Raw genomic sequence first — 24037 nt, 5'->3', positions numbered from 1 at the left:
TAAATACGAGGCTGTGGTCCGACTTGAGACCGAAATAACTGACTTGGAAGGGGAATTGGAACTTGGTGTCACTCAGGACAAGCTCCACCTCCTCAGTCTCAAGCAACTCGACTATAGGGCACTGGTAACGGACGCCGCCAAAGTGATGAGTAGAGAGCAGCAAGGACGTTTGTATGATGTGGGAGATAAGGCGGGAAAGTTGATTGCCTGGCTAGATAAGAAGGAAAGGGCGAGTCGTGTGGTCCCTTTTATCGAAAGAGTGGATGGAGTGAGAGTGAGTGACCCTAATGAGATTGTGGAGTGTTTTGCGGAATACTTCCAAAATGTGTATTCCCCTGTATCCGACAGGCCGGAGCAGGACTCGCATCTGCTGTTACGAGACATTACACTGCCGCGCTTGTCGGATTTAGACAGGGAATCGATGGACGCGGTGCTTTCCGTCGAGGAGGTGGCGATTGCTATTCGCTCTGTGCTATCTGGAAAGGCCATGGGTCCTAACGGATTCCCCATTGAGCTCTACAAGCTACGCCCTGATGGAATAGCACCTTATCTTTGGTCTATGTTTTTGGAGTCGTTAGATGTGGGCTCCCTCCCTCCTGATCAACGACATGCATCTATTGTCTTGATTCATAAGGAGGGGAAACCACGAGATAGTTGTGTATCGTACAGACCTATTTCGCTCTTAAACGCTGAGCCCAAGATCCTCGCGAAAGTGCTCGCAAACCGCGTGATAACTGTAATTGGCGACCTGATCCATCCAGATTAATCCGGTTTCATCCCACACCGTAACACGGCATTGAATCTGCGGCGCCTACATGGCGTCCTTGCGAGGGCTACGTCGCTACGTTCGCCGGCCATATTGGACTCCTTGGATGCCACAATGGCGTTTGATACGCTAGAATGGCCGTACCTCTGGGCAGCCCTTGGAAAGTTTGGTTTTGGCCCTGTTTTTATCGGTTGATTGAGATTGCTATACGAGAAACCGTTGGCCCAGGTGGCCGTGCATGGTCGAGTTTCTGGGCCGTTTCCCCTCGGAAGGGGTACGCGCCAGGGGTGTCCGTTGTCTCCGCTTCTTTTTGCCCTCGCCTTGGAACCCTTGGCAGCCTGGCTGAGGTGGGAGCCATCGATGAAAGGTATTCGGTGGACCCCGGATTTTGAAGACCGAGTGTCACTTTACGCGGATGATATCCTGTTGTACCTCACGTCACCTTGGAAGTCGCTGATAGTGTTATTTGATGTTTTAAATTCTTTCGGGAAGAATTCAGGCCTTGTAATTAACTGGTCTAAGTCTTGTGTATATGTCCTTTCGGGTGACTCTCCTCCCTTACCGCGTGATTGTCCCATACAGGTGGTGCAGACGGGATTTAAATACTTGGGGGTCTTTATTGCCCTAGATCCAGTGGTCCGCTATGAACGTAACTTGCTCCCCCCGCTTCAACGCCTAAGGACTGATGTTGTGGCATGGCGTAAACTTCCGTTGTCCCCCCTCGGATGAGCAGCATTATTTAAGATGATGTCACTGCCCCGGTTCTTATATGCGTTACAAAATACATTTGATGTTATCCCAGCGAGCTACTTTCGAGAGGTGGAAAGTCTACAGAGACAACTGATATGGGGCGGGCGATCCCGCATTGCCCTTGCCAAGCTGACACTCCCCTGGTACGATGGTGGAATCGCACTCCCAGATATTAGGCGCTATTATTGGGCCTCCCAGCTGGGGGCAATTAATCATGGTACGTATGGTCCTGCGTCGAACCCCGCGTTCGAAATGGACAAGTGGCTGTTGCCTGGCGGGGATTACAGCAGGGCGCTCTATACAAAATCTGCCGGGAAGATGCTCAAGGGGCCAACTAAGATAGAGGTGCAAGCATGGTATCGTGCAAATGCTGCAATGGGGTGGGAGGATAGATTGACTCGAGCGACGCCGCTTTACGCATCCGAGAGGCTTGGCTCCCTGTGAAAGACAAAAGGCTTTGATAGGTGGGACGTGATTGGTATATGCAGAGTGAATGATGTCTGGGTCAATGACAGGGTCAAAACTTTTGAGCAGTTGAAAGTGGAATACGGGTTGAGTGATAGGGAGTTTTTTCGTTATGCGCAGGTTCGCCACGCACTGGCCTCGGTTTTTCCGTCGGGTACCACTATCCTGGAGGTATCCCCACTTGAAGACCGGGTACTGGACGGGTACGTCCCCGACAGTACAATCTCGCTCATCTACAAAAAGTTGATAAATAATCGGGTTGACCTCGTAGACCGTCTCAGAGAGGCCTGGACCGGCGATGGTCTGGAGTTGGACGATGAGGATTGGCAGTCGGCGGTATCTTCACCGAAGGAGGTTGCAATTCCGGCTCGTCTCCGGTTTGTGCAGCTTAAAATCCTCCACCGGATCTATGGGACTGGTCCTCGCCTTCTTACTATGGGATATTCCTCGGACGGGATGTGTTGGCGTGGATGCGGCATACTAGGCACTTTTCTCCATATACTCTGGGAGTGCCCGGCGGTTATGCGTTATTGGAACCGAGTGCACGCGGATATGGAAGAGGTCACGGGTGTTCAGTTGTTGCCTGAAGCTAGGAGATGCTTGTTGAATGTTTGGGAGCCGACTGACTATGATGTGGCTCAGACTCCGTGGGTGACCCTCGGGAATATGATTGCCAAGAGAGATATTGCGCAATTGTGGGGATCTCAGAGGCCGCCCACTGTTATGGCATGGAAGGAAAACATGGATTGGTGTATGTTTAGAGAGAAGACAACATACGTGGCACGTGGCAGGCCCCGAAAATGGGGGAAAGTCTGGGGACAGTGGAACTCCTATCGAGGTGAAATATGTACACCCCCCTTCACACACGTCGTGACCAATCCACCGTCCCCCTGACCCGACATTCCTACTACTGTTTCTGCTAAAATGCCTCCTGAAGCAATTCCCCTCGCTATCCCCCATCCGGTATTGCTGATTGTATCAAAGTTGTATGCTTCCTTCCTCGCAGGACGCTTCGCCATCTGTAATGATTGTATTGCCTTGTTTTTTATTGTTTATGTTTTAAACTTTAATAAAAAGAAATATAAAAAAAAAAGATATGTGAAGGCATTTTTTGCCTTCTGTTGTGTTATCATGTACAATAAAAAAAGAAAATGGCCTCAAGAAGGTGTGAAATGTCCAAACATACAACTTCATTTATCCCGCCCAGAACCCATCTCAAGAATTCTTTTGCTTTAAAAATGACCATAATAGGTGTGTTATGGTCCCCTTTGCCACACACCCTCTCCAATGTGTTATTGCATGTGTTTTCTCAATAGAATGTGTGTGAGATGGGGGAATAATGGTGCATTATACAAACTATACAGAATTTTGAAGAATGTTTTCCCCACGCTGAGCATGCTTAGCTATGTTGCAAATCCAGTACACCTATGTCACTTTCTAGCATCAATAGTGATATCCCAATTAATTATCCTATGCCTTCTTTAATGGTATTTTGCAGACAGTCCGTAGTCTCTAGTTTATGGATTCTGCATTTGATGATAATTGTGTCTGTAACAGCATCTTCTTGAAAACTGTTTCTTACATTGTTGATTTTTAGCTGATTTATACATCTAGTACTCATTATCTCACTTATTTGTATCTGAAATGTTTTGTTCCCGGTAAACCAGTCTGTTTTGATAAACTGGAACAGTATAATAGTGCTTAATGAAAATATGTCACATATTCAGGCAACCACCTTCTCTCCAACTATGGAACTATCTCTGAAATCCTCTTTTGTTTAGTCCTGGAAAAGAAATCTCATTACCAAAAAGTGATGATGACAGGTAAGTGGTGTATGTGGTTAGTGATTGTGCCATTTTTGTCACAAATCTCTATCTGACACTTATTTGTCTCTGCTTTGGTCGCGGTAAAATCTACTGGGCATCTTTGTATTGCGCTGATTGTCTTAAAAATCTGTGAATCCGCACCGCTTTACCTGTTATTCACTCACTGGTTTTAATTTGTTGCTGCTTCCTCCCGCCCCAGTCCGTCACGGCGTTTTCAGTGCCGATTGAATGGAGGGCAGGGAAGGCAGGAGTAGTGCTTCTGGTCCCCACTCTCAGGGTCCAATCAGCGGTCTAGTTGGAGGTGGGAGGGGACTACTAAAGGAGCACACCAGGCAAAGCACGCTGCGGCGAAAGGCAGACAGTGGCAGAGTCTGCTGGGACCTGCTTTGGTCGCTGTAAAATCTACTGGGCATCTTTGTATGGCGCTGATTGTTTTAAAAATCTGTGAATCTGAACCACTTTACCTGTTATTCACTCACTGGTTTTAATTTGTTGCTGCTTCCTCCCGCCCCAGTCCGTCACGGCGTTTTCAGTGCCGATTGAACGGAGGGCAGGGAAGGCAGGAGTAGTGCTTCCGGTCTCCACGCCCAGGGCCCATTCAGCGGTCTAGTTGGAGGTGGGAGGGGACTACTAAAGGAGCATGTCAGGAAGGACGCGCAGCGGGCGCGCCAAAGGCAAGCCCGTCTGCGCCCGTCCGCGCCTGGGCGACGACAGATGCCAGACATGCTGGTGGTTTGAAATCAGGGATGTCAGCCTATACCAGGGAGCACCTGCTGTCCATCGGTCAGCAGATAAACCCATTCGGCCTGCGCCTAGGAGAGGAAATGGAAGGGCCTTTTTGTTGCCGCAATTGTGGCTTTAACTCCTGCCCCTCACCGCCCCCTGCCCCACAAAGGCCCACCTTGAGAATCTTACTCCTGAATGTCCGCTCCCTGGTCAAACACTATATGGAGATCTACGACCTTATTGATGATGAATCTCCCGACGTGTTTTTTATTACGGAATCCTGGCTAACCGATGATACTGTGGCTGAGCCAGGCCTCACACTCCCTCCAGGGTACAGCATCCAGACTCTAAACAGGGAGACTAGAGGTGGGGGCATAGCTGTCATATTCAGGTCCAGCCTCCCCTGTTCATTTGTCAGGTAGGACGTAGCGGGGTGCAAATGCGCTCGCTTTGTCATCTCCCCTAGCGCGCATTTTTCCATCACTGGCCTCTTAGTTTACCGCCCCCCCAGGACCGGCCGCAGAATTCAAATCAGCCATTGTTGAGGCCGTGAGCTCCCTAGCATTGACTTTGTCTAATTTCACTCTTATCGGGGACCTTAACTTACATTTTGATCGTCCTTCGGACCCAGAAATCGGTAGCTTACTCGCCGACCTCGCTGCCTGTCAACTGAGACAGCTGGTGGTGGGTGGTACCCACACTTCTGGGCATCTACTTGACCCAGTTTTCTCCAACATTCCCTTGCTCACAGTTAATGCTCCTAGCCCAGTATGTTGGTCAGATCACCTCCTAGTGTCCCTCTCCTTTCCGTTTCCTGACACGTTTCCCAGCGCTAACCTTAAGGCCACCCTTAGACGCTGCTGGCATAAACTTAAGTTGGAGGAACTACTTGCCGTTTTAGCGTCTTGTCCCCCAATGTTAGGCACTGACCCTGAACAATCGTATAAAGCACTCTGCGATTGGCTTATCCGTGCTTTAGATACCTTGATTCCGGCAAAACAGTCCATTGGTCGCTGCTCTAGCTCCAACCCCTGGTATAACGACTCTCTAGCTGCCTTGCGGAGTGCATGTAAAAAATTAGAACGGGCATGGGGAAATAAATATGACACTGGGGCAAAAAAGTTGTACCAGGACAAGATTAAATGCTACCACAAGGCCATACATTTGGCACGCGCAACCTACCTCACCAATGAGATTAAGTCTAGCAAAAACCCCGCTAAAGGCATTTTTAAAATACTTAACGATTTTAAAAACAGGAAAAAAACCCTATTCACACAATCACGTCAGGTCAGCAATGTGAGGAACTGGCCAATTGTTTTGTCCAGAAAGTGGAAGCCATTTATAAATCTTTCCCCAGTTGCCCCATGGACCCGGTAGCTCCTTATGCCCCTGCCCTACTGCCACCTTGACAGCAATACCATCTATCACTCTGGATGAGCTTCTCGCTCTAAGTATGAAGGTCAAATCAGGGTCCCCATTAGATCCCATGCGGCCTGCCCAATTTAAAGACTGTCTTCCGGTCCTTCTTGCACCCCTATGGCAAACAATCAATTCTTCTTTAACCTCGGCCGTGGTGCCGTCGTCATGGAAGCAAGCAAGGGTGGTCCCCCTGTTGAAAAAACCTTCTCTGGACCCTACTAAGCTGGAAAACTTCCGACCAATATCCCTTCTGCCCTGGGTCGGCAAAATTGCGGAGGCCCACACCAACAACATCCTTTCGGGCTTCCTGAACAGCAGTGGTATCTTTGACCGCTCACAGAATGGTTTTCGTCCCGGTCATAGTACCGAGACCGCGCTTCTATCGGTGTGCGAACATCTGCGGACCATTCTGTATGAGGGACAGACTGCAGCGCTGATTCTTCTCGACCTCAGCGCTGCATTTGATACTGTCTCATCAGATCCTTCTGCGACGCTTAGAGGAGGCGGGGGTAGTTGGTCTGGCCCTGGACTGGTTCCGTTCTTTCCTCTCTGACAGAGCTTTCCAGGTCGCAGCTCCCCCTTTTCTCTCCCATGTCCATCCCAGCAAGCAGGGGGTTCCTCAGGGATCAGCATTAGGTCCAGGCCTGTTCAACCTCTATGTCCAGGCTCTGGCGAGAGTAGCGCACGACCATGGCTTGACCATAGTTTCCTATGTGGATGACACGCAACTGGTGGTGGCCCTCTCAGATGACCTTGACCGGGGCCCCACGCAGTTCCGAAATGGGCTTGAGGCGGTAGCTCGCTGGATGACCACTAATTGCCTTCAACTTAACGCTAGTAAATCAGAAGTGCTGCTGGTGGGGCACAACAAAGAGCGATGGAGCACGCAGTGGTGGCCTACGTCCATTGGCAGTGCCCAACCCCTAAGTCGGTGGTAAAGAACCTAGGGATCTGGTTTGACTCCACTCTTGGGTTTCAGGAGCATACCAAAAAGGTGGCGGGTACCTGCTTTGGACTCTTACGGGGTCTGAGGCCCATCCTGGGGTTCTTCGACCCAGCCACACGCCAACTGATTATCCAGGCGACCATTCTGTCATGACTAGATTACGCCAACTTTTTGATGTTAGGCGCCAATAAGGCGGAGGTGAATCGCCTTCAGCGAGTCCAAAATGCTGTTGCACGTGTCCTGCTCAGGCTCCCTAGAACCTGCTCAACGTCGGGTGCCGTGCGGCGTCTCAACTGGCTGCCTGTTCCGAAGAGGATTGAATTCAAAGCGCTCTTTCTTACCTTTAAAATCCTGAAACTCTTGTCCCCTGAGATTCTGTCTAATCTACTGGTCCCTTATGTCCCCAGACGCCAGTTACGCTCTGCCGAGCAATACTTGGGTGCGGTCCCACGGGTGAAACGCATCAGAGGCCAGTCTTTCCGTTACCTGGCCGCTAAGCTGTGGAATTCTCTTCCCGTTCAGACCCGTCGCATGGATGGCCTACTTCTTTTCCGCAAGGCCATCAAAACTCATCTGTTTCCAACGGTCTAGTCCTGCTGCCTCTCTGACTCCGCTTTCAGCGCGGGACGCCCCTTTGCTGGGGCAGCTACATGCTCTATAAAACTACCTAACAATAACAATTTGTGACCCTCCATAGGGGACTAACCTATAGGGTGTGATCAGTAAAACACTATGGCTTATCCATTACCACACTCCCCTCATTTGGTAGCAGCATTCCCTTTTTAAGGGTGACCTGGCCTCCTCCCCATTCCATGTAAACTTATTGTAAATCACTTTTGTCTAACTGCCTCATGTGCTGCCAATTGACAGAGCCGGGAAAGGTTAAGATGCTTCAGGAGTGTTGGTGCGAACTCATTACTTCAGCGGAATGTACATTGCTTGTTTTGTCTCTCTAGACAATCCAGGTTCCAGGTTCAGGGTCAGATTTAAGGCTTCCCAAATGTCGTCATCCGTCTTCAACCTGGAAAATGTCTCATACTCATGTAGTCAGTTATGAAAGGAGCTCAAATAATGACTGCACTAGGTCCAGTAGAGAGAGAGAGAAGTATACAATCTGAAAATAAAGTGATGTTGAACAAATCCAGTTTAAAAGTAATAACCCTATTAACTAATTTTTGTCGATCTGTTGCAACAGAGCAGATAGGAAGGGTAGATAAGGGAAATCTTTTCAAGTGCCTGTCATAATTTGTACATTAACGTATAACTGTTCAATAATTCTAATTCTTTCCAAAGGGCTTTTGTAATTAGCTATTGCTTCCAAGTCCTATGGTTTCTAGATTATCCTCCAGGAACTTCCAGTCCCCTTTATCAAATATTTTCTCAGTGTCCAAAAAGAGTAGAATGGATCCTTTACTAACATGCTTAGTTATGTCAGTAATGTGCAAATCATTTTTGTACTGGCTCTAACATGCTGACGCATTTTAACCAACCTGAAAGAGAGAATACTTGTGAAGGTCCTAGCATCAATATTGTGAAGCAATATTGGACTGTTAGACACCACTGTTCAGCGAGTCTTTCCTCAGTGTAAGGACTACTGAGACCATTGCTTCCTCTGAGAAACAGCTTCTACAGAGGCATATCTTCCACTGAGACCCCTTGTTCATCCTTAGTCAAAGGTCCTTGATTCAATTCCTTCAATGTGTTATTATGCGTCAACTGATTTGGATGTTGTCTTTTTGTGTTAGTCGTCTGTGGCTGAAAAAAAGGAATGTTCAACTTCATCATGATGTCTATGAAACCCACATCATGCAGACATTGTTTCCCTCACTTTGATGTAGTTCCCAGTATCTTTGTTGTGATCAGACCTCACCTCTGCACATGTTCAAATCTCCCCTATCAGCAATAGAACCTTATCAACCATTTTAATGCCTACTACTACAAGTAAGATATTGCAAATTTAGTCACATTATATATTGAAGCTAAGGCTAATGACTTAGCTCATAGTTGCTCTCTTGCCATCACTCGTCACCCACGTTTAATATGTCCTATACCTGAAAGCACAGAAGCTTTGGTAGTAGGATGGCAAGCCAATTGTTTTTCTGTATGATGAAGACATGAATCACAGCAAGAAACAAGTTGTTGCTTTGAGCTGATGTAGCTCTTGTTAAATAGCAGTTTTTTTGTCGTTATTGTTCTCTCAGATTTTGTACATTATTATGTATTTGCACTATGTTAGTTCACCCATAACACTGCAGTGCTTGACCCCCCATCGCCCAATCCATCTTCTCCATCCTATACTCTCATCAGCATTCCATTCATACTTGTTGTCCCAAGGATTCTTAGCTCCCCTTCCACTGCCACCCTCATCCTGTTCTGCCAAACAACAAAATAAACCTGGATTTCCATGTCTGAAAATAATGCTGTTTTTTAGAAAACCACTGTAAAATATGACCACTGTAAAATTGACCACTGATCCATCTCCCCTCTTATTAGAGTCATCTGATAGTAATGAATTTGGGGTCCTAGTACATGTGGTTGAGTTAATGAGCTTCCTGTTAATCAATCCTGCCACCCACTCTCATCAGCCCCAGGTCTTGCACCATTTGAGCCCTCCTTCTAAGTAATTTCTAGGTAATTCTCTTCAACTTTCAGTATCTGCTGGGAACTTTATCGGCAGATATTGGAGTCTCTGGAGCTTTCTCTCACTGCTCGGAGATGTGTCTAGAACATCTCTGTTGCCATCCTTGATCTTTTGTTTGAATGGCCATCTCCACTTCCCTCCTCCTTTCATGTCATCAACTAGCTTTTCCATGATTGGTCTGAATGCTTTCCCTTTCTGAGTTCCTGGTGTAGATCGCCCATCTTGCCGCCAAGGCGTAGATTTCTATTGTATGTAATCTCTACTTTAACTTCAAAATATTCACCTTGTCAGTACATCTGGGAGAAACATCCTGTTTTTTATGAGTATCACCCTGTGTGTGTGATCCATTCGCAATGTCCAGGGTTCCAAGAATCTTAGCTAACTCTGCTCTTAGCTCTGATATATACGCTGATGTCATATCCCTCAGCCCCATGAGAAGCACCCGCTATGCAAAAACTATTTCTTCAAGACATGTTCTCCAGGTCTTCCTGGTTCTCTTGAAGAATGATATTTTGTTTATTACAAATTCACAACCATATCTGCTCCAGTATATTTGAGTTCATGTCCTCCATTTCCTCCTAGAAACCATAGCCATGTCTAACTCACTGATCTCACTTCAGTTTCCTTTAGCCCTTTCCATAAGTCTAAGTTCAATGTACCTTGTCTCTTGTTAACGTTTTTAAAGAATACCATGAAATATATTTTCACAGTTGTTTCTCTAACCTAAGATGGGCCGGATTGTTCCTATATTTTCTCTTTATTTGAGACATTTCTAGCCAAACGTGTCAAAAAGGACAATGTTTTTCCCATATAAAGTGTGTGATTATCATAACAAAAGAGATCCTATCATCATCTTTGCAGACAGGAAAGGTAGGGTGGTACTGGACAATTCCCCTAATTGCACCATTTCAGCCAGCTATCTGATAAGGCCCAATTCTGGACACCAGGAGGGGGCACAAAAGTGGCGCAACTGTTCATAGTTACCCATTGTCAGACATGTCATTAAGCCCAGAGAGGTGGGTAAACAAAGCAGCTAAAGACAGCAAATTTCTTGGGTGAACCTCATGGTTGCCACTCTCATGGCAGCAGGTGAAAACTGGTATTTGGATTAAAGGGCATTAACTTATTACGTCAGACCTCCTACATTACCATGTATAGCTGATTACAACCCTATTAAAACCAAATCTTATGTTGTAGGACATTTAATGTATCTGTGTTCAGGTACCTTATGTTTTTGTGGGCATGGTGATGACTATGGATATGTCATAATGGGTGGTTTAGAGACCGGAAGAAACTTGAGCTGTATGGGCAAGGTTAATTCCACAGTGGGTTGAGGGGAGGTGGGTGGAAGCTGCTTGTCTTGCATGCTAACATCCCCAGTGCCCATGGACTCAATTAATGCAGTATCCTCGCCCTACAAATTTTGCAGCGCACTGTTGTTTCCACGGACATTTGCTCTGAGTACATTCAAATTAAATAGATTCTCACTCCTTATTTTTTTCAGGCCTTGGGAGATCCATGGAGCACATGCATTGCTTAGAGGATGGCACCCCAGAACTGAACGTGCTGCTGGTGGGGAGCGGAGATGGTCGACATCTCCTGAAAACCATCTGCCAGGCCCACCGTTGGCCACAAAGGCAGCTAAATGTAAGGCTCAAAGACCTGGAAGTCATTGCACTCTTTTGTCGTAGGCTACGTTGAGCGTAAAATTTAATGGTTTTAAGTGTTTTGAGAAACACTTGCTGTGTGAAAGTCCTGTTAGATTCAATATATAGTTAATATGAAAATTACAATAAGTGCTTGGTTTAGTACATAAACACAAACAAGACTAAAGAATATTAAATTCCTTAAATATTTCAAATGCATTTGGAAAAAAATTACGTTTATATGCTGTCTTTCTTCTCAACCTCTGAGTATAAATGATATTATAGCTTGGTACCAATAGTTAATATTGGGAAAATAGATAGTGATGTAGCCCTGCTTGTCCAATAATATGTTCTGTATCAGTTAAAAATCATTGTATTTACCTATATGCAAGAGTAAAAGTACCTCTTGAAAGCTATCATAATTCCTCAATCTATTCTTTCAGTTTTTATTTGTACCTGGTCACACTTGGTTTGGATCCAAAATCTCTTAAACCTGGTATAAATGGTTCTAAATGAAACTAATATTCAAAACAGTAGAGGACAACAATTAGACCAAGCAGTAATATCTACCTACATAATATCACAAATAAAAACACGTTTCAGCACTGGGTTCAATTACTATTCTAAATCCAATACTTGAGAAGAAGTGCTTGAATGGGACCATGGTTTTGTGTCTGCTTTTCATAGCAAACATCATTAAGTATGAAGTTTTTCTGAGGTCTATATTTTTTACCCCATGTTTTATCTAGCATATATTTTTAGGTCTGTAACTTCATTGTATCCCTATGGCCAAAGAGCTTCTTTTGATAATGCCTCCTTCTATTCTGAGACATGAGTAGATATTGATAACAGATATAGTTAAGCATGTTTTACTTTCTAATGTTTAGCACAAGGTCTGAGTTAAGACATTGCTGGTTCTAATTCGAAGCAAAACACGTTTTTGTTGCGTATGCATTCTTATCATGTTGGTTTGTCAACTTAGTGTTTCAGGGCACAATTTGGATGATAGGCTTGTTCTGAGTTCTGCTTTGGGTAACATCAGTGTAATTTACATAATCTGAAGATATTTAGTCATGTATCCTACAATTGTGGTACATTTGCAATCTCCATCTGAAAAGTTTTGTTTTCCTTTTGAGGATATTTCTAGGACATTACTGCTGACTGTCCACTGGACTTATAACCATTTCTGTGTGTGTTTCAGATTTACATTGTGGAGAACAATGCTGAAGTCTTGGGGCGCCAGCTGCTTTTTCTCACACTTGCCCTGGAAAGCCCTCAGCAAATGGGTCTGCAAGGTAAGCAGTTGTGGCCCATTATGCCCTAGGCCATTGTTGTCAATATTGCGGTCGCAGTGCGGCCTTTTGCATATCCTTAGTGTCATTGTGCATCTCCCCACACTCCCCAGTGAATGACCTTTCACCGGTGAAAATTCCAGTTGAGCAGTTAAAAATGGTTGGGTCTACAGGCTCAAGTTGCTAGCACATGGATATTTGGACGCTATTAAGAAAATCCCAGTTGATTTCAGTTGCGTGGTAGAACTGGCTACTGGGTCTACTATTGTTTATTGGGTTTTGTTTTAGACTTTATTGGATCCATGTACTTTTCCTTGTCGTTTGCACTGGTCCTTTATAATACAAAATTCAAAAATTCACATGTTGCAGCTGGCAAGTTTTTAGATCACATGGGCAACTGGTCAACTGGAATTTCCACAAATGCTCTAACAATTGTTCCTCTCACATCCTTTTCCTCATCCCCTAGAGAAGAGTGAAGCCTTCTTGGAGCTCTTCGGGAACAGTCTGATCAGAAGTCAGACTGCAGCCTACCTGCAGGAGAAGGCCCACCTATTCATCGATTGCATCACTGACCTGGAGTTCCAGCACTGCAGGATGCCCCTACTTGACCTTACTGCCCTCAAGGTAATTGTTTCTGATTTATGATAAGCACTGATCAAGTGGGTTCAGGCATCAGGGTACTGCGTTAGATCCTTCCTTATTGTACAGTACAATAAAGCTTGACATTGTGTTGTGCGTAAGAAATTCTGTCAATAAATGAATGTACATGTAAAAGGAAAGGAGTGGTATGTGTTGTCTCAAATATTTCTGTGCAAACTGCCTGTCTGCTACCTGTCACTATACTGTTAACCGGACTCTATCCTTGCCTTGACTTTACTAATCTTCCATTCTTCTTCATTATGATTCATTCTGGACTGAGAAGTTAGGATAACCTTGGAAAATGTTCTAATAGTAGATGCATATTGCATAGAGCTGCTGCAGCTAGTGAGATTGACCATCTCGATAAGGGTTTGATTGTGTTTTCTTCCAAGAAATGTTTTAAAAAGGGGCCTCCCTTTAATTTTACCTCCCATGGGCTTTGGAAGAAGTACTGAAGAGAATGTCATGAAATATATCAATAACTCAGAGCTCGGTATAGCACTTGAAAACATTTTTGCTTTGCAGCAGTACATCCGGTTTGTGCATATATGGTAGTTGTGTGCTGCTCCTGTCAGCCGCTTGCCACTCGGTGGGCCCTGAAAGCAGCTCAATGTCCTCAGTGCACCATGGATTTTCTAGGCATCCCAGGTGCCCAGTTCAGCTCTCCTTACATTCTGGGCCCTCCATACACCAAGTGTTGGCAAAGAAGGAAGGCACGCACTGTTTCATAGGACCCACATTTAGATAAAAGGTACAGTATACTTGAATACACTACAGTTTGCAAAGTTTCCAACGTGTACAGAGTGATATAATGAACAAACCGACATGTGGCACTAATCCACAGTTTCATGGCTTTGTCCCAGTAACGTGTAAAAGAACTTTTGATGTTAACAGACATCTTGATAAAAGATTATTGAGGATGTCCTGGGAAAACATAAGTCCTAGTGCCAGAATATGTCGATTAGTGCCAGAATGGCATCCTGACCCACTAAGCTAATGGCCATTTTACAATGAACTGTAGATTGAGGACACGCTCAGTATTTTATTCCTTTTCAAAGTGCTTATATCCAGAGGAGACCTTGTGGCTTATAAAAGTAAATGCGATTTGTGTCCTAATAGAAGCCACATTAGTAAACCCCCTACTCATATTGTGCCAGTAAAATAGAAGTGGACAACAGTTCATCCAAGGAACTGTTCAAGATTGAGCAGGAATTCAGTAATCTAGAGGCTATGTCTTTTAGATTAAATCGTCTTCGATTCTTGGTGACTCTCTTTCAAAGTACTTCTCTGAAAATATACTAAGCATTTGTTCTCCTTTTGATCAGTCTCCAGTGTTCGATAGCTTTATCTCACTGATGAATTTGCTGACTGACTTGAGCCCTTTAACTTCATCTAGTGTGCAAATGCTTGCATCTTCCATCAAATCTGGTTCCCCTGACGATCCCTGTCCACCTCTTTACCTACCAAGGATTTAGACAGTGTTCCATAGATCATTTTGAAGTTCTGCGCTACATTTCTTCCCACTTCTACCGTTCCCCATAGACGGCAACGGGCCATGGTACTTCCGCTTCCTATGAAGTTTATGGCTGACCATCGGGTGCTTTCTAATTTTCGGCCCATTTCACTGTTTCCCTTTATCACTAGGCTGGTGGAAAACAAAGTCAATTAACAGCACTCTGTCTTCATTGAGCCTAATAAGCTCCTGAACAATGCCAGTCCGGATTTTGTTCTTCCTTTAGTAACGAAACTGCCTCGGTTGTTACAGAAGAACTATGTGGCATCTTCAGTCGAGGTGGCAGGTCAGCACTCATTCTTTTTGATTTGAGTGCTACTGATGCCATCCGCGAGATATTGGATGGAGGGGGAAAAGCCATCTTGGTCATGCTGGACTTGTCGGCGGCTTTCGACACCGTGCCCCACGCCGGTCTCCTTTTAAGACTCTGGGAGATAGGCTTTCGTGGGACGGTGTTGGATTGGTTTAAGTCGTTCCTGACCAACCGCCGGCAAGTGGTCTGGGCACCGCCGTTCTCCGCCGAAATGCCGCCGCTCGAGGTGGGGGTTCCTCAGGGGTCCATCCTGAGCCCCACCCTTTTTAATATCTATATGGCCCCTCTTGCGGCGGTGGCGGAGTCTTTTGGTGCCCAGATCATCTCCTACGCGGATGATACGCAGCTTCTTTTTTCGTGTGGCAAGGGGGAGGATTTCGACGGCGGGCGGATTCGGGGATGCCTGGAAGTCGTTTTTGAGTGGTTTCAGGGACATAGTCTGAAGTGCAACTCAGACAAATCCGAGTTGCTCTTCTTCGGCTGCTCTCCCGACCCGGCTTGGAAGTCATGGTGGCCGTGTGATATGTCCCCTCCTTCCACGGTTGCAGTAAAGGCGAAGAATCTTGGCTTCTTGTGCGATGTCGACCTTTCCCTGAGACCTCAGATCATTGGGCTGACGGGGAAATGTTTCGGCATCCTTAGGATGCTACGAAAATTTCTCCCTTTGCTGTCCTTTCATCACAAAAGAATAACGGTGCAGGCCTTGATAGGATCACGCCTCGATTACGTGAACGCGCTTTATTTGGGCCTTCCTAAATATTTGATGGCCCGTCTGCAGGTGGTGCAGAACTCGGCGGCCAGAGCCATCTTTGGACTTCCCCGGAGGGCGCGGGCCTCGGAGCTTTTGGAGCAACTCCATTGGCTTCCGATGGCCAAGAGAGTCACGTTTAAAACCTTGACTCTGGCTTTTAAGGCGCTCCACGGAATTGGTCCTCACTATCTCCGTAAGCGGATAGCCTTCTATGTCCCCAGAAGAGCTCTCAGGTCTGCCTTCGAGGCCAAAGCGGTGGTTCCTTCCATTAGGCGCTCTCGAATCGGAGGTCGCTCTTTTAGGTACCTTGCGCCTCGGTGCTGGAACGATCTCCCTCGATCCTTAAGACTGATGACCAATCTGTTAGCCTTTAGAAAGGAGCTAAAGACCTGGCTTTTCACTCTGTAATCTGTGTCTTTTCTGGATCACTGTTATGCTGTACCTAACCTTGTTTCACTCTTCGCCAAAGCGCCGGGACACTCCTTCGAGTAGCCGTGCGCTATAGAAGAGTCAATTTAACATAACATAACCTTTGAGACACACTAAAGCAGCCACTGATAATTACTCGGGGCAGCATCACAATCCATGGTTATTTTGCACACCATGCCACCTCAGTTTGTTACCAGCCATATGCAATAAGTCTTGACCCATCTCCAAAGGGCCTGGACCAATTATTCTGGAAAATATCATTTAGACGCATTAGTAGTTTTCACATCATTAAGCGCTCACAATACTCAGCTCACAAGACGTATATAAATCGTCAACTTTATCAAGAGAACATGATGTGCAGAACAAGAATAATTTTACAAAGGTTTATTCAAGGCAAGGCAAGGACATTTTGTTTCAAAATTAGTTTAAACACATTATAATTTAAACAAAATTAAGAGGGTCATGGAAGAGAAAAAAAGCGTGGGAGATTGTTCAAGCAAACGTGTATAGAAGGGGTGCTCAAAAATTAGAAAGAGTCAAGAAGACTCGGAGTTTAAATAAAGATAATAGGGGGCATATATTTACACAAATGTAGAACAACTGAGAATGAATAAACAGTTCAATGCAACCTGGCCATATAAGTAAAAATTAGTCATTCGAATTACGTAGATTTAAAAGAATTGGGAACATGGGAAAATGGGAAGGAGGATGGTCCAGGTGCGAGAAGGGATAGCGTTGACGTTTTAATCCAACTTGGCGGCAACCGAGGGAAGTTAAAGCCTCAGCCATGCAAATCTTCCTCAGGACAAGGGGAGGGGTGTGTAGACCCTATAGAGTGAAACAAGGAACTTACATTGGGTACTTATATGTGTTTACAACACTTAATACCTGCACATCACGGGACTGAAGACCCACCTCAACACGAATCTTGGAGGCGCTAGGGACGGTCCAGTGAATGGCAACCCGATAGCTGTAAATTAAATAATAATATTGATTGCCTATAAAGTACAACAGAATGGGGTTTAATTATAAGAAGGGGCAGGTTATTGCGACTTACCCGATTTGATGACAATTTTCAACTCTGTGTGAAGTAAATGCCGCTTGTAAATCCAGTGTTTGTAACTGCATAGAAGCCCGGGTCACATGATTGATTTAAACAATTCAGGGCACAGCTTGGTATATAAAGCTGAAAACAAGAAAAGTGCGCTAAGTAAAGAGTACTATACTATATGAGTATCATGCTCAGAATCCGAGCTGTTCAAGGATAAATACCTGATAGCGTTAGGGAATTACTTCCATCCTCAAATGTGGTATCAGCCGAATGGCAGCGGTAACGCAGGAGAAAAGGGGGCAGTTACCTGTAAATGGTTATGGGCGAAAGACTCATGAATTTGTCTAAAGCTTCCATAGCAAGTCATGCAAGGGTGCGTTGTTTTTGTTGTAGAAGCGGTAGGGAGCAACAGCGTGTGATTGTTGATTCATGAAAAAAGCCCAAGGTATACATAGTGAACCTACCATGCATACGGAATACAGTATTTAACCAAGGAGGATTAAAAAAGGATTGCATGAGGCAGGCCAGTTGCCCTAATAACAAAACACGTATATGATAATACATAAAAGATTAACATAAAGCATACAAAATAAAACGTTTAGATACAAATAAAATACAATATTGCATTTCAGACATTAGACAAGGAGATGAAAATATGTCCTCAAAAGGAGACTGCCATAGGTTGGCATATATGAGCAGGCGGAGCTTAATCATTGCTATCAACCATTGCGAAGTGCGGATATCTGTCTTGTAATCTCTTCATATTCATTTAAACCTCTCGCTACAGTGTCAAAGCGGTGTATCCATCTACACTCGCGGAAGCTCAGAACTTTAGAGAAGTCCCCCCACCCCGTGGGTTGGCTTTGACTTTCTCTAGGATGCACCACAAAGGCTTTCAGGTGTGTGTCCAAAGGATATGAAGGGTTCAACAAGGGGTGCTCCTTGTACCTGACATAGTATGCGGCTGCAGTGTTGCAGGATGCAGGTCTTTACTTTTTTGTATGGTTTGTCCGATATATAAAAAGGCGCAAGGACAGGATATGGCATAGATTACCCCACTGGAGTTGCAATTAGTATGTTCTTGAAGTACACGGGTATAGTTGTGTGTAAAGGTTTTTACAGCCAGATTCATCATTGAAAAATGGGCTTGCAAAGGGCCAGATTCTGAGAATTTGGCCCTTTGCGAGCGCAATTTTTGCATTTGGGATTCATCATCCCAAATGCAAAAATCGCTAATTGCGAAATCGCTTAATTGCGAGCAATAGCATTTAAGGAATCTCTATTTGAGATTCCTTAAATGCAATTCATTAACCATTTTTAAATTGAGAATTCGCTATTTTTGGCCGCTATTTACCGCGAAGTCAGACTTCGTGGTAAATAGCGAAAACTTAGAAAAATGCACTTTAGTGCATTTTTCTAAGTTGGATGTTACACACACACATGTCCTTTGGACATGTGTGTGCGCAACATCAGTCTACATTGACATTTCAGGGGTGCTACAGGGTGTCCTTTGGACACCCCTGGCACCCTTGAAATCGCATCCTTATTTGCGATTAGCAAATTGCTAATCGCAAATAACGAATGACTCCCCATTCATTCCTATGGGCCTTTAGCCCATAGGAATGAATGGGGAGTCATTCGTTATTTGCGATTAGCAATTTGCTAATCGCAAATAAGGAAGATGTAGAAATTGCAAATAATATTGTGATTTCTACATGAATCCCGTTTTGCGAGTCCTTGATAGCGATTCCTTAATAATCGCTATTAAGGACTCGCAAATCGGGACAATGATGAATCTGGGGGTTAGTTCCTTGGTCAAGGGACATGCCCTACATTGGCCGCACTTGAAATGTCCCTTGACAGGTGGAATATTCCATAGTGTTGTCTGCAACGTTGTGGGTGGGGTGGGTCCGTGTTCCGAGCCTGCCTGTCTGTTGCTAACTGTGGTAAAGCAGGCCCTACCCTCCCCCTCCTTCGCACGGGCAACTTGTGCCGCCCCTGTCGTCAGCAGTGGCGTGCGGGCGTGCTCCGAGACTGGCATTTTCGCGTGAGAGGTGTGGGGGTGGTTGTAATGCACTTGCGCCGCACCGCGCACCGAAGTCTGGCACCCGCGGCTTGGACAAAGACGGGCTTGTTTAAATAAAAAATGGCGGATCAGGAGGGGGCGGGAGGTTGTGTGTCGGCGGTGTTCCCGGCCCCCTCCCCCAGCCCGCTATCACAGCTGAATCGGACCGCCTGACTACAGGCCCGTGGGAGACCCTACCGGCATTACATCACCCCGGTAAGAGGGGAATAGGAGGGGGTGGGGGGGACTCCCCGCAGACAGTGCAAACCACGCTGAACCCTGTCGCTACTACCACGCAAAATGGCTCCGCTCCCCTATTTTACTCTGCCGGCCTCGCGGCGTGGACTGAGGCCGCGACCGCTTGACGTCCACACCAATGCCGGCGTGCCCCAACCCGGCGCTGTGCAGGGGACCTAGACACCCCTCCGCGGGCCACACCAAAACAGGCCGCCTGTCCCGCACCCCCCCTGTGGGGGGGGGGAGCGAGCCATGAGGGGATTCTAGATGGGAGCAGGGGGGAGAGAGCCACTAACTTACCCTAGTTGGTTTCCTCCCCGCCGCCCCCGACTGCCGTCGATCGTTCGGACGTCCGGCAGGCTCTCCTACTGATGCTTTCGGACCCCTGCCCCCTCAGCGGCCCGTCACTAAACAGGCCGCCCAGCCCGCTCGACCTCCATAGTGTAGGGAATAGGCAGAGGGGGAGGGAAGGGGACGCCAAAGGCAGTCCTCACTCACCGCGAGGTCGGGGATGAGGGCCTGAAAATGTGTGTCCTCCAGCCGAGGTCACAACAACGCGTCTGGTGCATCAAAGAGGCAGAGAAAATGGCGAGGGGGACTTAAATACCCAGGGCTCGAGTCGGGGGACCACGCGGGTGGACGGCGTCCCCCCACTTATTTTACCGGGAGCTCGATAACTGGAGCTAATGGAGCCACACATTCACTCTTTGGCCTCTCTGGGGCGAGAATGGAGCCCATTCAGAATGCTGCTCACACGCTGGCTTCTCTGATGCAATCGCATCTAAGGGATGAGCGAGGGTAGGCAATGAGTCTGATGGTGCAAGCCACCTTTCGTGACGTCACTTCCTGTCATGACGTCAGCGTCCCCCCACTTCTATTTTTAGGACTTGTGCCCTGTAAATACCCCTCGCCCTGCCTGCTGCACCGGACGTGACATCACACCCGCCTGCCCCCTCCCCAGCTGCTCGCTTGGGACTCCTCCTGCCGGGGGAGTAGTAGGTGACCAAGATGGGGGGGGGGGGGGGGGGTAGCCCTCTGTTACTAGAGGGCTGCCCTCCTGAGTGGCCACCAGGTGGCCTCGGGCAGCCGCAGTTCCCTCACCTTTCTATCTCTCTTCCCTGCTCCTCATGTCCCCATGCTCTCTCTCTAAACCTCTCCCTCCGTCTAAGCTCTTTCATGTTCCTGTTTGATTTGAATCATGCGAGAGCGGATTACCGCCGTTCATCAAAGTGGAATTAAAGCAGACTGCGCGTCCTTGTTGATTCCTTCTTGTTCAGCTCACGGGAGCGGCTTTGAACGCCTTCCAGCGGCGGGGGCTTGAAGTCAGGGGAGCAGCTACACTAGAGAACACGGTTCACGGTTCTCAGAGCCGGAAGCTGCTCCCTGGACTCTCGACCGAGCTGCCACGGTCGGTGACTACGCCTCTGAATGTAATCAACTGAGTTTGAACACGGTAGTGCAGCAGGACAAATATTGTCTCAGTGGAAGTCATTAAGCAATTTCCCTACCTATTTATAAAATACCGACATTTAAATCAACCAGCATACACATTTCTTTTTAAAATGATTTAATAAACACCGCGCAGCACTTAAATATCACCCTATATATATGTTATCGCGTGCTTTCATTTTGAAATTCAAATAGCTCTCACCCAACGTCTGAGGAGCAGGACAGCTTTAAATATGGCAGTTATTACATTCGAGCACTGTTCTCCCCTTTGCACCTACCTCTCAGTCTTAGTTTACTCCTTCTTTCTTCACTACTCGTTCCCTCCTCGTTGTGACCTCTCTCTATTCCCACCACTTCTCTCTATTCTTCTTTCTCCCTGTTCTGCTATAACCAGTTTATTCTTTCCACAGTGTACACTTTATTTTCGATTTATGAAACAAAGAGCAGCAGCGGGCCTTAGGATCGCCGCACCTTAAACCCAGTTTCAAAACTCAATATCAGTTTTTGTGCTACCAACCCCGACGTCAGCTGCTGAATGCCGTCGCTGTGAATCCAGATCAAAGAATACTTTTCAGGTTTGGTGGGTGTGCACATAAACAAAGTCCAAAACAAATGATGACTGTATGTAAAAAATATATTTCTTCTTTATTTATTCAAATTTGTAGAAAAGTTCATTGATAAAATCACAAAAAAGAAATCAGCCAAATTTCTTTTTTGTGATTTTATCAATGAATTTTTCTACAAATTTGAATAAATAAAGAAGAAATATATTTTTTACATACAGTCATCATTTGTTTTGGACTTTGTTTATGTGCACACCCACCAAACCTGAAAAGTACACTTTATTTTCTACCTTTTCTGATTTCGGCCCATCATTCTAGGGACTATTAGTGTGGTCTTACCTTCTAATTACTTCCTCATTCGTTAGACGATTGTACTCCTACTTTACTGTTAACTTGTATGTAGTTAAGTTCTCGCTCATGTCTATTTGTCTCTGCTGTCCCAGGTAACTTAGCCTTTATCCTTCCTTTATCTCGTATAGTCTTTCTTTTGTATTGTAAACATTTTAGTTTTTGCTGTTCATTTGTAAGTATGATGTATTTTTTAATATTTATATCCCTCCCCATTGTATGTATTTGTACCTTAACGCTGGACATTTATAAATTTGGGCCAGATGTGCTAAGAGGCAAATAGTGGGTGCCAAGCGCACACTAACATTGTTTTCGACATGCCTGTTATTTTGCGATGCAACATGTGTACAGATAGGTCTCGTCGTAAAATGTTTAGTCACAGGGAGTTGCAGAACAGCCTTTCTAATGGATATTAATTTAAAAGGTCGTTATTTGTGACCCCCTGTGATTGGCTACAAACATAGGTAGTGCCCTACAATGGATGGCAGACCAGCATTCTTTCCTTCGCATTTCCATAAGGGAAACAGTTTTTTCGTGTGTTCCTTATCCCTTTGTGTGCTCAGGACGAGGTCAGCTCGTCATGAGCTACGGCGCTCCGGTGCTCATGACGAGCTGAGCTCGTCATGACCTCGCCCGTTCCGTGGAATGCTCGCATGCTGGGCTGATTCCCCTGCAGTGCTGAGCGTTCCATTGGAACGGGTGTGGCCATGACGAGCTCAGCTCGTCATGAGCACCGGAGCGCCGTAGCTCATGACGAGCTGACCTCGTCATGAGCATGGGGGCGCTGTACGCGCCCCCTCCTGCCCCCAGCACAGCGGGGGAAACAGCCCCGCACTGAAGGGGTTAAAGGAATAGGTGCTGTTTTTGAAAAAATATGTTTTTGCATTTGGGCAGATCTCAGGGGGAGAGGGGGATGGGGGTGTGTGGATGCAGACCTGCCAACTCACACGGTGCCACCATGTGCCACACAATATTGTCTCCTTTCGCACGGTCACCAGGTGACTAGCCGATATCACACTGGCCAGACAATTAGCTGGAAGCCCATGCAGAGAGCAGGTTTCCAGCTAATTGTTTGGAGGTTTAGCTCAGCTGATGTACATAACAAGGTGTGAAACCACCCCAGGACATTGGCGGCAGCCTTAAAAGCTTTGATTTTAGTTTTTGACGAGGGGAGTGGAGAAGGGGGATGTCGTGGGAGAGGTGAATACAGTGGCCAGATGTCCCAGATTTCCCCGGACAGTCCTGGTTTTCAGAGGACTATCCTAGTGTTCTGACGCTTTTATTAATTTTAAATAAATGGCCCGGTTTTTGGGACAAAGGTCAGGTCAACCTGCGAATCAGAAGTGGAAAGGTATGCTCTCCAAGGTCAGGTCAACCACAGGGGCGTATCACAGGCCCCCGCAGTGTGGGGGGGGCACCCAAGCTCCAGGGGGCCCCCTCAGCACTGTGCTCTGGCCTGGGAGCTCCTGATTGAGCGGGGGAGGGGGGAGGTGGGAATGGGGGAGGGGAGGGCCTTCACGTAGCTTGCATGGGTGCCCCCTCAAGTTTTGTTACTCCACTGGTCAACCTGCGAATCAGAAGTGGAAAGGTATGCTCTCCTTTCACATGCACTTCTAAAGTCTTAAATACTTGAAGTAGTCTATTGAATTCTGTCCTGTAGCTCAGGAGGAGGTCCGCTCCCTGCTCCCAGCAGCAGAGAGACCAAGTATGGAGGAGGGCAGGCGGGCGCAGGGTTGCGGTTTTGCCATATATAATGTTTTATAAACACAATCTTGTAAATATGTGTGTGTGTGTGTGTATAAATATATATACACACAAACACACACACATTACCAAGGCTCTGCAAACAATGGTACAGGACAGATATACAAGTAAGACGAAAGGCTTAAGTTCTTCTTTTATGTATGACCTGTCCCTAGGGGTGGAGGCTTGTTGTTACGGTGACCAACTGGCTTGGGTGCAAATTCAGGACAGACAGTGTAAAAATTCGGGAGAAAGGGTCAAAATTCAAGACAAAAATTTAGAACGATACATACGTTTTACAGACATATCAGAGGAGGTCGCGCAATAGTATATAGGTAAATAGACAACCAAAATAAGTTCAAGTCAAATAGGTTTATATAAGGTTAAGACTATCGTGCACTTCACAGTTTTTCAGTATGCGCACAGCTTTGCAAAGCGACATCAAGCCCTTTCGGCAAT

At 46.2% G+C, this 24037-nt stretch overlaps 1 protein-coding gene across 1 annotated transcript in view; it reads left to right on the top strand.

The window, feature by feature from the left end:
• DNAAF3 (dynein axonemal assembly factor 3) overlaps nucleotides 1-24037 on the top strand; it is a 162605-nt gene that overhangs the window by 45583 nt on the left and 92985 nt on the right. Inside the window, exons 3-5 of the mRNA XM_078655025.1 lie at nucleotides 11044-11186; nucleotides 12387-12480; nucleotides 12944-13101. Coding sequence (XP_078511151.1) covers nucleotides 11044-11186; nucleotides 12387-12480; nucleotides 12944-13101 — 395 coding nt within the window. The remainder of the gene's footprint in view (nucleotides 1-11043; nucleotides 11187-12386; nucleotides 12481-12943; nucleotides 13102-24037) is intronic.

Source organism: Lissotriton helveticus, chromosome 7, assembly GCF_964261635.1.
Source record: "Lissotriton helveticus chromosome 7, aLisHel1.1, whole genome shotgun sequence".
Classification (NCBI taxonomy): domain Eukaryota; kingdom Metazoa; phylum Chordata; class Amphibia; order Caudata; family Salamandridae; genus Lissotriton; species Lissotriton helveticus.
Note: the sequence above shows the minus strand (reverse complement) of the source record. Positions and strands in the feature narration are given on the sequence as shown.